General features: G+C 42.3%; 2 protein-coding genes across 2 annotated transcripts; both read left to right on the top strand.

The window, feature by feature from the left end:
- Nucleotides 1–1161: 1161 nt before the first annotated feature.
- On the top strand, nucleotides 1162–2019 carry LOC134803059 (uncharacterized). The gene has a single exon (XM_063775765.1). It carries the CDS (start codon nucleotides 1162–1164, stop codon nucleotides 2017–2019), a length of 858 nt encoding a protein of 285 aa, XP_063631835.1.
- A 565-nt stretch (nucleotides 2020–2584) lies between these two features.
- Nucleotides 2585–6586, top strand: LOC134803058 (uncharacterized). The gene has a single exon (XM_063775763.1). The coding sequence runs from the start codon at nucleotides 2585–2587 to the stop codon at nucleotides 6584–6586; it is 4002 nt and encodes a 1333-aa protein (XP_063631833.1).
- Nucleotides 6587–12118: the final 5532 nt, after the last annotated feature.

Genomic DNA, 12118 nt, shown 5'->3' with positions numbered 1-12118 from the left:
ATTATATAAAAAAACTATAATAATGATATAAAAAAGCCCGCAGGGCAGCTTGTGGAGTAACGACCCCACGGACCCGAGTGCTGAGAGTCGGTCAGGGTCTCCATCTCCAGCTCTTTCTTTTTATGTTCATTTCTTGGTAAGCTATAAAAATGATTTAATTATTAAATTAAGATAATTTAGTTGGTTTGAAGCGGGGTAGCATGATAAAATAAGAAAATATAAATAGGCAATCATAATATATCGATATCAAAGTCGATAAATAAAGTACAACCCTAGCTGAAATGTTTACATTATTTAAGCGTAAAAATATAGTTAAATAAATCCAATCACTTCATGATCTATAACTGCACAGAAGAACCTTGCTATTTATAATGTGAAACATCCTTAAATTTCCCAGGAACATTAACAATAACCAATATTTTTCATGTAAATTATAGCGTACCTGTGTATGGTTAAAGATGGCTGATTTGGTGGTTTTCTTATGCCGCACCCTAATACACTACACACTGGCATATTCGCGACGTAATTATTCACATTTGGCTTCAATTATTTTCAATCACAAGCAAAATATTGAAAGATAATTAATAATTTTAATTTTCACCACGACTTTTTGACAGGACAAGTACCGGCTGAACTGACAGACAATGACATTTGCGTGACTAAACATGGCGGATTTTCGGCCGCATTAGGTATTTACGTATTTTCATGGAACACTTTATGTCCGTACTGAAATACTGTCACCTTTTTTTGCTATGGGTTACAGTGCTGAGTAAAAACGAGATAGATATATATTTATGTGTGTGCCGTCAAAATGGGTGCTATTTCTATAAGCAATTGTACGTATAGAACAATATGTCTTGTCCCTATTATATAGGTCTATGGCGAGTGGTGTCTTGAAGTTTCTCGTAAAAGTATATCATTTAGTGTGTTCGTGGATAAACCACAGTGTTGTGAGGATTGCGTTCTCAGTTCTGGTAAAGGGAATCATTCCCAAAGCGAGTTGCAGCAAAATTGCAGCTGCACAAAGAAGTAGGGAATGTACCTGGCCAGTTTGAGACGAGTTTTGTGATACGTACGCTACGCGTATTCAATTCCACCGTCCGGAGCGAAAAAAAAAGAAGGAAAACTATTGTACGGCAGCACGGTTTTCAGGCTGTCACCATGGCAAGTTTCTACAGCCGGGTTCAGCTGCGCCATGACAAATTGCAAAAGGTGATTGCGGACTCTCAAGCCCTCTGGGAGCAGTTGCAAGCAGAAGGAGCGGTCAGTGAAGAGGAGTTCACGGCAATCCACTTAAAATTGAGGCAATGCTTGGGGAGTTTTGAGAAGGAGTTATTCCAATACTTAAACGCAGTACCAGATGCGGATGTTATTGAATTAACTCAGAATCAATTAGTGGCTGAAGATCTGTTGACGGAATTGGAAGTTGCGTGGCAGATCTCCAAAAGACAGAAGGAAACCGTTAAGAAATCCAAACTGCCCGAACTAAGCCTTCCCTCCTTTTCGGGGGACAAGTTAAAATGGTGCGAATTTTGGGACCGGTTTGCAGCTAATGTACACCATAGAGAGTTACAGGAATCTGAGAAACTAATGTACCTCCTGAGCTGCCTAAAGGGTTCAGCACTTGAGACGGTTTCGGGAATAGCGGCGACCAACGCAAACTACTCCGTTGCAGTGGAAACTTTGAAGCGAAGATATGGGTCAACTAACACTCTGATTGACGCACATTATACGGCCCTCAACAACCTCCAAAAGGCAGACTATACTAGTGCCAGCTGTCGGAGTGTCCTAGACAGTGTTGAACGGAATATCAGGGTGTTAGAGAAGCTCGGGGAACCAGTTGGAGGCAACCATTTAAGGGCATTAGTACTGTCAAAATTTCCTGAACAGGTTATACGTGAGCACCACCTCATCGGTGAAGGTACTGACTTGATGGCCATCAGAAACAGTCTAGATAGAATTATAACGGCAATGGAAGTCAGCACCAAGTACAGAGTACATTGCCGTGCCTGGCAGTAGCACAACTGAGGCGTTGCAAGTCCGCACAGAGGTGAGGCCTCAGACAGGCCGGAAGAGGAAACTTGCTGGAAATGCTGGAGCACCACCTTCAAAGCGAGCTAAGAGAGCATGCTTGTTCTGCAATCTGAAAGGACATGCTAGCAGGGACTGTCGCAAGTACAGTACAGTCGAAGCTCGACAGAAGCAAGTAATGGGAAGGTGTCTACACTGCCTCCGACGCAATCATGTGACATCATCCTGCAAGCGCAAGATTGCTTGTTTCCGCTGTAAAGGGGACCATCTACTCATATTCTGTCCCAATCCGGCCTCAGATGGTGAGCAACGTGACATTTTAGAGAAATTCTCTTTAAAATCCTTGTGCGCTACTTCTAACAAACATACCCTTTTACAGACCGCAGTGGCAACTCTTCAAAACCCTCTAACTAAGAAAAGCAACAAAGGCAGGATCTTCATAGACTGCGGTAGTCAGCGGAGTTACATTACTCTGGCAGCTGCAAAAAAGTTAGGCCTGCCTACCCTTCAGGAAGACCTTCTACTAATTTTTACCTTCGGAGCTTCTGAACCTATGGAGACATCGACCCCCTCAACAACGGTTGACATCCAGACAAAACGTGATGTTACCAGGCAGTTTACTGTGAACGTCGTACCAAGAATTACAGACAGGGTTCCGGTGACATCCTTCAAGTATCCTGGAGTCGACATTGTTGCTGATGATGATACAGTTGGAGAGGTTGTTGATGTGCTCATTGGGAATGACTACTTTGGCGCTATCCTCACAGGAAGAAAGATCCAGGTGTCCGAAGACTTTTGGTTATTGGATACGGATTTTGGATGGGTGCCTTCAGGGAAGCTTGCTCCTGAAGAAAGAAGCGGAGTACTCTCAGTGGTCACATACTGTCAATGTCATACTCCTAGCTGCCCATATTTCAGCGAGCCAGATCTGCCTTTAAGAAACATAGATGTAAGGTTCTTATGGTCATTAGAGAACCTAGGGATTACGGACTCTCCAAAAGCTACGAGACAAGAAGAAGCAGTTCGTCACTTCAATGAGACAGCGCAACATCAGGAAGGCCGGTACTTAGTGAAATGGCCCTGGATTGAGTACCCACCAGATTTGCCATCAAATTTTGGGTTGGCCTTAGGTCGACTGAAGAGTAACCTGAAAAGACTAGACTTGCAGTTGATTAAGGAATATGACTTGATCTTGAAGGAACAACTTGACCTCGGAATTATAGAAGTCGTTACTAGAGGGTCAGACTTGAACGGGGACCACCCAATTCACTACCTCGCCCACCATATGGTGAAACAAGATGGCGGCGGCAAGGGGAGGATAGTATACGACGCTAGTGCCAAAAGTACTGGACAGAAAAGCCTCAATGAGTGCCTTTACAGCGGACCTTCTATGTTAGAAGACCTAACGGAGTTACTTTTGAAGTTCCGCACGAAGAGGTATGGCATACTGGCTGATGTAGAAAAGGCGTTCCTACAAGTAGCACTTCAAGAGGATGATCGCGATGTCACAAGATTCCTCTGGTTAAAGGACACAACCAAGGAAGCGACGGAGGATAACCTGCTATATCTGAGGTTCTGCAGAGTACCATTCGGAGTTGTCGCGAGTCCATTCTTACTGACAGCAACAATCCGACATTACATAAGCCAGTCAAACAAGGCCTTGCTGAAACAAGTCGCTGACAAATGCTATGTGGATAACCTAGTGACTGGAGCCGATGGCCTGCAGGAGGCTAAGCAGATCTATGAGCAAACCAGAACAGTGTTTGAACAGCTGTCTATGAATATGAGGGACTGGATCTCAAACAACCAGAGCTTTATGGACATGATACCAGAATGTCATAGGTCAGTCAAACATGGACAGGTCAAAGTGCTTGGACTTATGTGGAATGTCGAAGAAGATACGCTGAAACTGAATTTGACTGAGAACCACTTCAGCACAAATCCTCCTATTGACACAAAAAGAAAAGTTCTTCGGGCTCTAGCACGTGTGTATGACCCATGTGGTTTTGTATGCCCATTAATGTTGTCAATGAAGCTGATCTTCCAGAATATCTGTGAAAAGAAATGTAAATGGGATACAGAACTACCTACGGAGATGACACAGTCTGTGAAGAAAGTCATGGAAGGTCTGAAATCCATAGTGGACACAGAGGTGCCTAGGTATATCGGGACAGATATCTCAAGGAGTGATCTTAAATATCACTTGCACTGCTTCACAGATGCCTCCAAAGACGCATATGCTGCCGTTATCTACCTTAAAGTGATTGAAGATGGACAAGGAAAATCAGTCTCGCTTTTGATGGCAAAATCACACGTGTCACAGACCAAAGACAAGGATGAATTAAAAATTCCCAAATTAGAATTACTAGGATTTCTGATTGGAAGCAGACTCCTGAAATATGTAAGGAACAACCTTGATCTTGACATTGAGAAAGAATATTTGTGGTCAGATAGTTTGGTTGTACTTAGTTGGATGAGGTCAAACAAACTGCTCCCACCCTTTGTTGCCAACAGGGTAAACGAAATCAAGCGTGACCATCCTAACACAGAGATGTTCTACGTCCACACAAAAGCAAATCCTGCTGATATTGCTACGCGTCCCGAGCTGTTTGGAGAGAAAAGGCAACTTTGGTTTAACGGACCGCAGTTTCTTGCCAAGGAAGAATCATGCTGGCCCCAAAATAGACTCTATGAGGCACATCAGAACCTTCTTTCTGTTGGGGAGGTCCTGGGTGACGACCCAGGTGAGCCGACACAGGTAGTACCCATTGGTGATGACGCTGACCAGAGTGAGGACCTAGAGCAAGGAAGTCCCAGTGATCCCGTTGAACTAATGGATACCCAGGATTTAAGCATGCCTACAGAGAGTGGTGAATATCCTACTGATGGAAACATGGAACTTGACAATCCTGAAAATCATAGCGAAGGAGACATCCAGCAGCAGACCATTGTTGCCAAAATAGTGTCCGAGATAAAAGATCTACAAAGAAAGCACTTCCAAGAAGAACTAGATGGTAAAAGGACTCATTTAGCACGAAACCTAGATCTCTTTGTTGATGTGGACGGCCTTCTTAGGTGCCGTGGGCGTATGGCAAACACCACCTGGAGCTATGACATGAAGTATCCGATACTATTGCCAAAGAATTCAGAGTTCACTGACAGAATCATAAAGGAGACTCATGAGAGTAACTACCACGTTGGTGCTCCACATACATTGAGTATCATCAGGGAACGGTATTGGATACCCCAAGGGAAAGCCCAGGTGATGAAGGTGTTAAAGCGATGTACCCAGTGTGTCAAACACGGCGGCGGTCCGTATCGTTTACCAGCCACACCGGCGCTGCCTCCAGAACGAGTAAATTACAACAGACCCTTTACTTACACTGGTGTTGATTATCTAGGACCGTTATTTGTCAGTACCCAGACTGGTAAAGAGAAACGTTGGGTAGCCTTATTCACTTGTTTGACAGTAAGAGCGATACATCTCGAGATCGTGAAGGACCTCTCGGCTGAAGAATGTCTCCTAGCATTGCGACGGTTTATAGCTGGTAGAAACAAACCACAACGGATGTACTCAGATAATGCGACTTGTTTTAAGTTGGTCGCTGCAATGGTACAACAGCCATACTGCGTTAAGAATGACATACAGTGGAAATTCATATGTCAACTAGCACCGTGGCATGGAGGGTTTTACGAGCGGCTTGTGGCCTTGGTGAAGCATTGTCTTAAAAGAACCCTAGAAAAACACCTTCTCAATGATACCAGGTTACTGACGGTGATAAAGGAAGTGGAAACAGTGCTGAATTCAAGACCACTGACCAGAGTCGGTACAGATGTGGAACATGTTCTCTGCCCGGCAGATTTCTTAAGCCTAGGACAATGTTTGACTATGAGACCATCTGCTGCTGATATTCCGACTTGTAACACTGTTACAAAGAGTGACCTGTTTGAGAGCTGGAAGAGAGGATACAATATTCTAGCAGAATTTAAGAGAATGTTCGTCATGCAGTATCTTGCTAGTCTGAGAGAGAGGTACAACAACTCACCCAAGCAGCCTAGAGTTAAATCTTATCGATCACCACAAGTAGGCGACGTTGTACAGGTTAAATCGGATCTCAAGAACAGAAACCTCTGGAAAGTGGGGAAGATCCACGAGCTGATCAAGGGAAGTGATGGTGAATGTAGAGTAGCGAGGGTCAAGGTTGACGATTCTACTTTAACACGTTCCATTGGCCATCTCTACCCTCTGGAGGTAGATGACGAGACGCCTGAGGTAGAACCTGTAGCGGGAGGTTCGGCTGAGATTGGAGAGGACAGCAGGGAGTTGGGAGTTCCAAACAGAGTGAATGATCATCACGTACCTGTGCTCGTTGAACAACCGGAGGTCGACGCGGATGATCTGGCAGAGTGTGACATGACCAGTCACAATGAAGTCCCACCACCAGAGGAACAGCCAGAGGAAAGAGGCGTTGGCAGAAGCAAGCGGATCGCAGCCATTCGTGCCAGGGATAAAATCCTGGAGTGGACGCGACACCTGCTCGCCCTGCTGCATTAACCTTCATTGTTGTCCGGAGTGTCGCGCCAAGCGCGATGTAAGTTGGTAAGTGGTATCAACCAGGACTACTTTGTCATGTGGCAACACTGCCACACTGACAGCTGACAGTTCCGATGGCGGGAAAAGCACGATGGCGCCATTAGAGAAGAATTGAAGGTACGTGCAGGAAGCGTAGGACGGCGCTGGGTGTACTGAGTCGGTGCATGGTGCGCCTCCACGCGGTAACGGGAGCCTGCCCCGGTGAGTGTTTACACACATATTTATGCTTGTATAATCGACATCCTAGCTACATGGGAGTGGAACAAGGGGTTAACCAACGGTCCTTGGTTAACGTAGTTTCACTAAGACATAGTCCAATCTCGATATTGGACTGGGAAGCCCGGGCGGGGCTTTCCGGAGTGTGTATCGGAAGCACACAGGCAATAACGCATGTAGTACGGTCGGTTATGAGTTGGAGTATAAGGGCCGGATCTAGGGGGCAGGCATATGGAGGATCCCGAGGGGGCACCGCCCCCTCGTCCAGGTGGTGTGTAGGACACCAGGGTACTAGATGGTAGTACCTAGTCTGGAGGCGAACCGATCGTACAGGACGGGAGAGTCACTCTGGATAAGGCCAGTAGACTGCACTCTCATATTGATACGAAACATGCGATGCCAACTCGGAAGTAAATGTACTTGTACATGTAACAGTGTGGTCGTTGGTGACCCCTTCTCCTACTCTCGTGTAGCCTGGTGTTATGTGTACTCATCATATGATATTTTGTCGCCCAAGCGAATCTATACCCGATTGGATTCAGGCAAGTGTATTATACTTAGATGGGTATAGATGGCACGACACGCGGGACGCACCAGACAGCAGCTACACGGGGTCAGCGCCTCCATTACAAATTTACATTCAAAATAAAGAAAACATCACGCGCGGTTCATGGCAAACAACACCGCCGTATCGTATTAAAATTAAATGTCAATGACGTGACGTTTATTTGACATTAAAGCATTTTTTAGGCTGGGCTAGGGATGCTAAAAGAATTTTATCGGTTATTAACGACGTCATAAAAAGTGTTTGAAATTTATCGAAATCGAGTTTTGGTTCGCCGGCTACACGCAAGAACAGGGGGGCTACCGCCAATACCGAAAATCGTCAATTGCGGGCAATTCTGACAGATAAAACACGGTTTGCAACCGCGAAGACAGCCGTCATCGAACGGCCCGTTCGAAAGACGATTATGGATCGAATATCGTTCCATAGACCTACCGCGAAACGGAATTTTCGGAGTTTTTGACAGCACGAAATTCGTAAAGAACTGTCAAAACACACGTTAATACCTCAAGAGCTAACGTTGTTCTTTCGTTTACCATAGTGCTGCCAGATAACTCGGCTTTCAGCTTTTTATCCCGTTTTTGTGGCAGTGAATCCGCGCATTGTTTTGCAAATATTTTGAATGTCCTCGGTTTTTGAGCACTGCAGCGGGATCAATAAATAGATATTTGGGGATTATGCTCGATCAACTCGCAGTTTCAAAGCAGTGCTCCTGTTTTTTCAATTTCATGACCTGGCAATTTCATTGTCATAATAGGGTATCATGCCCTTCGTGTATATTATTATTATAGTTGATTGTGTCGTGCTGCGTGAAATTGTACTGTTTGTTTGTGAACTATTACAAAGATGTTTCTGTCGCAAGAGAACCTGGCTGAAGAAACCCGGCAACAAGCCGCTTGTATAGGTGCCTAATGCGAGAAAAATTCCGCTAAGTGAATGTTCTGGACGCGGAGTTTGTAAATACCACGCTGCATATTTCCACCTCAGTATGGAAATATGAAGCGTGGTATTTACAAACTCATTATCAGTATGGGCTATCATTAAAGCCGGGTAAGTGAACTTTGTTTACATTATTTATAATAACCTCATATCAGATAAAATAATACTGTGAGTACCTGGCACACACTACTTAATATACCAATAAATTTGTATGAATTTATAAAAAATACTGATACATATTGTTAAAAAAAATCTAGGGTTTAAAAGGAAGAATTGTCCAGTCAAATTGTATTTGTAATATATGGGTCTTCTTACCTGATTGAAATGTTAAAATAAATAAATACATAAAACATTTACAGTTAAGGTTGTTCTAGCCCCCACTCTATCTATACCACAGTGTTCCTTATATGTAGATAATCTTACCTACATACAATAATTACGTATCTACCCAATTCTAAAAGAAGTTTACATATATACATAATTGATGCTAAGTAGTACTTAACCAGTATTTCAGTAAATACTTAGCAGGGCTCTTCTCAAAAAAATAGTTATACATACATTGTACATTAGAAGTAATGCACATTAATCTTATATCATATTTTATAAATGTACTAATAATTTCATTCTGCATTCCAGGGGTTTTCGATGCACACATGTGACCCTTCATGGGCCATAGGAATCTGAAGACCGCTTCTTGTATATCTTTTCCATCACGGAACGATGGTGTTCCGGACCTTTGGGAGGCGTGCGCGGAGCCGTAGGCAACACGTGAGTCCCTTTTGACACTTAATGAAATGTAGGGGATAAACCGAGCGGATGCTGCCCTTGCCCGCGTTATGGGACGCATGCAGGGGCACCATCCGCCAGGGTGTAAGGACTATTGAGAGTTGATGGTATGTAAAATTAACTAGGCTAATGCGTGCAAGCCATGGACTAAGTACTGGGCTAAGGGATATAAATGGTATAAAACGGACGACTGCCTAATAAAATGATATGCAATTTTATTTCCGGCAGATATATTATTATTATTAGTCTAATAGAAGCAGCTAAAACAGCTTGTCTATTTCTGTGCTTGTTTTGAAGGGCAATTTTATAAAAAAACCTACCTCTTATGTATACTACTGTTTACTATTGTAATAATGTTTTGAAAGTTGTCTCTTTAGTGTACCTTATAAAAAAAGATTGCCTCTTTATCCTGTTAGGAGGTTGATATATTGATCAGTAAATTTAATCTTTTCCATGTGTGTAAAAATAATTTTGTGGAATAATAATCTTAACCAGTTTATTCTAATCCCAAAATATTTTAATTTTAAACTGGCTCCTAGCCCAGTCGGTAGTGACCCCGTCAATGAAACAGGAATTTTCGAGCTCGAATCCTGGTAAAGGTATTTATTTCCGTGTTTATCACAGATATATGATCCGGAGTTATGAATGTTTTATATTATTCTATCTATTGTATAATTATATCTTCATTTAGTGCTCACAATACAAGCTGTATTTAGCTTTCTATTGGACTAGGTCGATTTGTGTCTTAGCTTTTAGGTTTTTTACAATATGAATATATAAGTACTCGTAGTAAGAAATACTCGTAAATAAACTGGAAAAAATAGGTATTCGGGGAAAGCCGCTAGATCTATTCAAAAGTTATGTACAAGGCCGTTCCCAAAGGGTAAAAATTGGTACGTTTTTGAGTGAGGAGAGCCACATTGCCTATGGCGTCCCCCAGGGAAGCGTCCTAGGCCCCACACTCTTCCTTACATATATTAATGACCTCACAAACCTCAAGGTTGACGGCGGATGCGTGTTCTCGTACGCCGATGACACAGTGGTAGTTTTCAACGGGAGCTCATGGGACGATGTGTATGAAAAAGCTAATAACGGACTGCACAGAATAGCTTCATGGCTGAATTGTAATCTGCTGACACTCAATAGCACTAAGACTAACTACTTATATATGTTTTTCGAAGTACGAGAACACGCAACCACCACATGACCTTACAATAAAAATACATGTATGTGACCTAGTCGACACACGCATCTGCCACTGCCAAACTATTGAAAAGGTTCCATCGGGCAAGTATCTGGGGGTTATTCTAGACCAGCGTCTCTCATGGCACAGACACATAGATTATCTAAATGGTCGAGTCCGAAAGCTCATATGGTTATTCAAAACTCTAAAGCATGCCGCTACTACAGAACTTCTCACTCAGATATACACGGCACTTGCCCAGTCCATCATGACATACTGTATTCCAATTTGGGGCGGAGCCAATAAAACCAAGTTTCTGGAAGTTGAAAGAGCACAAAGGTGTTTGCTAAAAGTTATGTTTTCTAAGCCCTATAGATACCCTACTGATGACTTATATAAAGAATGTAACTTACTATCTATAAGGAAACTATATGTATTGAGATGTATTACAAAACTGCATGTGTCAATTAAGTACATAACTACCTCTAGGATTAGAAGGCGAAAACCTAAAGCTGCACTAGTGCCAGCATTAAACTCAAAATTCGCAAAAAGACAGTTTCACTATCAATCACCTAAATTATATAATTCTATTAACGAACGACTAGATATATATCCTCTACAAATGCATGAATGTAAGATAAAGGTCATAGAATGGTTAAAAACCCTACACTATAACGAATTGGAAGCCATCGTATGATAAATAGAGAATATAAATATATACACACAAACACACATACACACACACACACACACACACACACACACACACACACACACACACACACACACACACACACACACACACACACACACACACACACACACACACTCACGCATACATACACGCGCGCGCTAGCTATAAATTAGGTTAAGTTAGTTAAATATGTAATATTATTAAGTATATTAAGTTCGAAATAATTTTATAGCATGTCTTATAGTAATTATAAGTAACATACTTTGTTGTAACATACTAAATTATATTATGGATTGTACCCTCTCAAATTATGGAAGAGCGGGGCCTTCTGCCACAAGTATATTTTATACTTAAAAGAAGGTTCCAACCTTATTACTATTGTAATGGAAATTGTAACCCTTAATAAACAATTTTTCATTTTCATTTTCATTTTCATTTTCATAAGTAGAATGTAAAAAAAAAGCACAAAACAATCAAAAATATAGAAACATATTATTAAAAAAAAACTAACCTAGAATGCCGCCAGCAGCGGGGCAAGGTCCAAGCTGCCGGTGGTCAAGGCCGCAGTGAGAGGAATCGACGTAGGTACTATACGCGCCGTGTCCAAGATATTTATTAATTACTAGCTTCTGCCCGCGACATCGTCTGCGTAGGATGATGACGATGATTGAAAAAAACTAACCCTTTCTCGGGGCCCAAACTATATCCATACCAAATTTAGTCCAAATCGGTTCAGCGGTTTGCGTCAAGAGGTAATAAACAGACAGACACACTTTTACGCGCATTTATAATATTAGTATGAAAGTATGGATTATTAATTTATTTAATTTACTAAGCCTTACAGTACTTATTTCCAGAGTTTATAGAAGATGTGTATACTACTGTATACCTACTCTAAAATATTCATGATTTGAATTTGACTTCCTTTTTTTGTAACTTCGTACTAAAGTGAAACAGAAATTAACAACAACTGACGTTTGGTTTTCAGATACGGGATCATATCAATTACGTGGACAAGTCGTATGGTGGGACAACCTACGACGCCTTTATATGGAGCAACAGCGTTAGTCGAGATTACTTCGAGCAGCTGGCATATGTGCCCACCAGCGA

This window comes from Cydia splendana, chromosome 26, assembly GCF_910591565.1.
Source record: "Cydia splendana chromosome 26, ilCydSple1.2, whole genome shotgun sequence".
NCBI classification, from domain to species: domain Eukaryota; kingdom Metazoa; phylum Arthropoda; class Insecta; order Lepidoptera; family Tortricidae; genus Cydia; species Cydia splendana.
The sequence above is the reverse complement of the archived record's forward strand: the minus strand, read 5'-3'. Positions and strand labels throughout refer to the sequence as shown.